At 51.6% G+C, this 1,353-nt stretch overlaps 1 protein-coding gene across 1 annotated transcript in view; it reads left to right on the plus strand.

Annotated features, from left to right (window-relative positions):
- The window catches only part of LOC108490048, a gene marked incomplete at its 3' end in the record, with an annotated part of 3,367 nt that extends 2,014 nt beyond the window's left edge, over window positions 1-1,353 (plus strand). The window contains exon 2 of the mRNA XM_029557243.1: window positions 16-1,353. Coding sequence (XP_029413103.1) covers window positions 16-1,353 — 1,338 coding nt within the window. The remainder of the gene's footprint in view (window positions 1-15) is intronic.

Raw genomic sequence — 1,353 nt, forward strand, 5'->3', positions numbered from 1 at the left:
TTTTGTTCCTCCGAGTGGCCAACGTTTAATGTTGGTTGGCCTCGGGATGGGACTTTTGATTCTGATGTTATTTTGCAGGTTAAAGCTAAGATCTTCTCCCCTGGACTAACGGGACATCCGGACCAAGTGGCCTATATAGTCACTTGGGAAAATCTCTCCCTTGACCCACCACCGTGGGTGACTCCTTTTCTCAGTCCTGCACAAAGAGTCCCCCTCCCTTATGCCCCTAATCCGGACCCTTCAACCACCTCGTGTCCTGTTGTGGTAAAACAAAAGCCTGTTCTGCCCCCTGATGAGAGTGTTCCTGCTGATCTGTTGAGTGAGAATCCCCCTCCCTACCACCCTCCCCCGCAGGCCGCTGCGGCTGTTCCAGACGAAGCCCAAGCAGAAGGACCGGAGGTCGCTCCCTCCCCCATCCCAGGGCGACTCAGAGAAAGAAGAGGACAGGGAGATTCCACACACGTCCTGCCCCTCCGACTCGTAGGAGGGGAAGGAAACCAGTTTCAGTATTGGCCCTTTTCTGCTTCAGACTTGTACAACTGGAAAACTCATAACCCGTCCTTTTCCCAAGACCCGCAGGCCCTAACGGCTCTGATAGAATCTATTCTCCTTACCCACCAACCCACGTGGGACGATTGCCAACAGCTCCTGCAAGTCCTTCTAACTACGGAGGAAAAGCAGAGAGTCATTCTAGAAGCCCGAAAGCATGTCCCGGGGGCAGACGGGAGACCAACCCAATTGCCAAACGAGATCGAGGCTGCCTTTCCCCTCACCAGACCTGCTTGGGATTTCAACACGGCTGAAGGTAGGGAGCACCTACGTCTTTATCGCCAGGTGCTTGTAGCGGGCCTCCAAGGGGCAGGGAGGTGCCCCACCAATTTGGCCAAGGTAAGATCAGTAATGCAAGGAACCGATGAGCCACCCACTGTGTTTTTAGAAAGACTTAAAGAGGCATATCGCAGGTACACTCCCTTCGACCCGGATAGCCCCGACCAAGAAGTGAGTGTTTCGATGTCTTTCATATGGCAATCAGCCCCTGATATCAGGAGTAAGCTCCAGAGAATAGAAAATTTGCAGGGGCAAGGTCTTAGAGACCTCTTGAGAGAGGCAGAGAGAATTTTTAACAAGAGAGAGACGCCAGAAGAAAGAGAAGAAAGACAGAAAAGAGAGGCAGAAGATAGAGAGGCAATGAGAGATCGAAAGCGAAATAAAGAATTAAGCAGAATCCTGGCCACAGTAGTAAGAAAGGAAGATGAGGGCAGAGTAGAAAAGAAGGGAGACAGAGGGCGTGTCCGACTAGAGAAAGACCAGTGTGCCTATTGCAAGGAAAAAGGACACTGGATAAAGGACTGT

The sequence above is a fragment of the Nannospalax galili genome, unplaced genomic scaffold, assembly GCF_000622305.1.
Source record: "Nannospalax galili isolate Female #2095 unplaced genomic scaffold, S.galili_v1.0 scaffold5488, whole genome shotgun sequence".
Lineage (NCBI taxonomy): Eukaryota > Metazoa > Chordata > Mammalia > Rodentia > Spalacidae > Nannospalax > Nannospalax galili.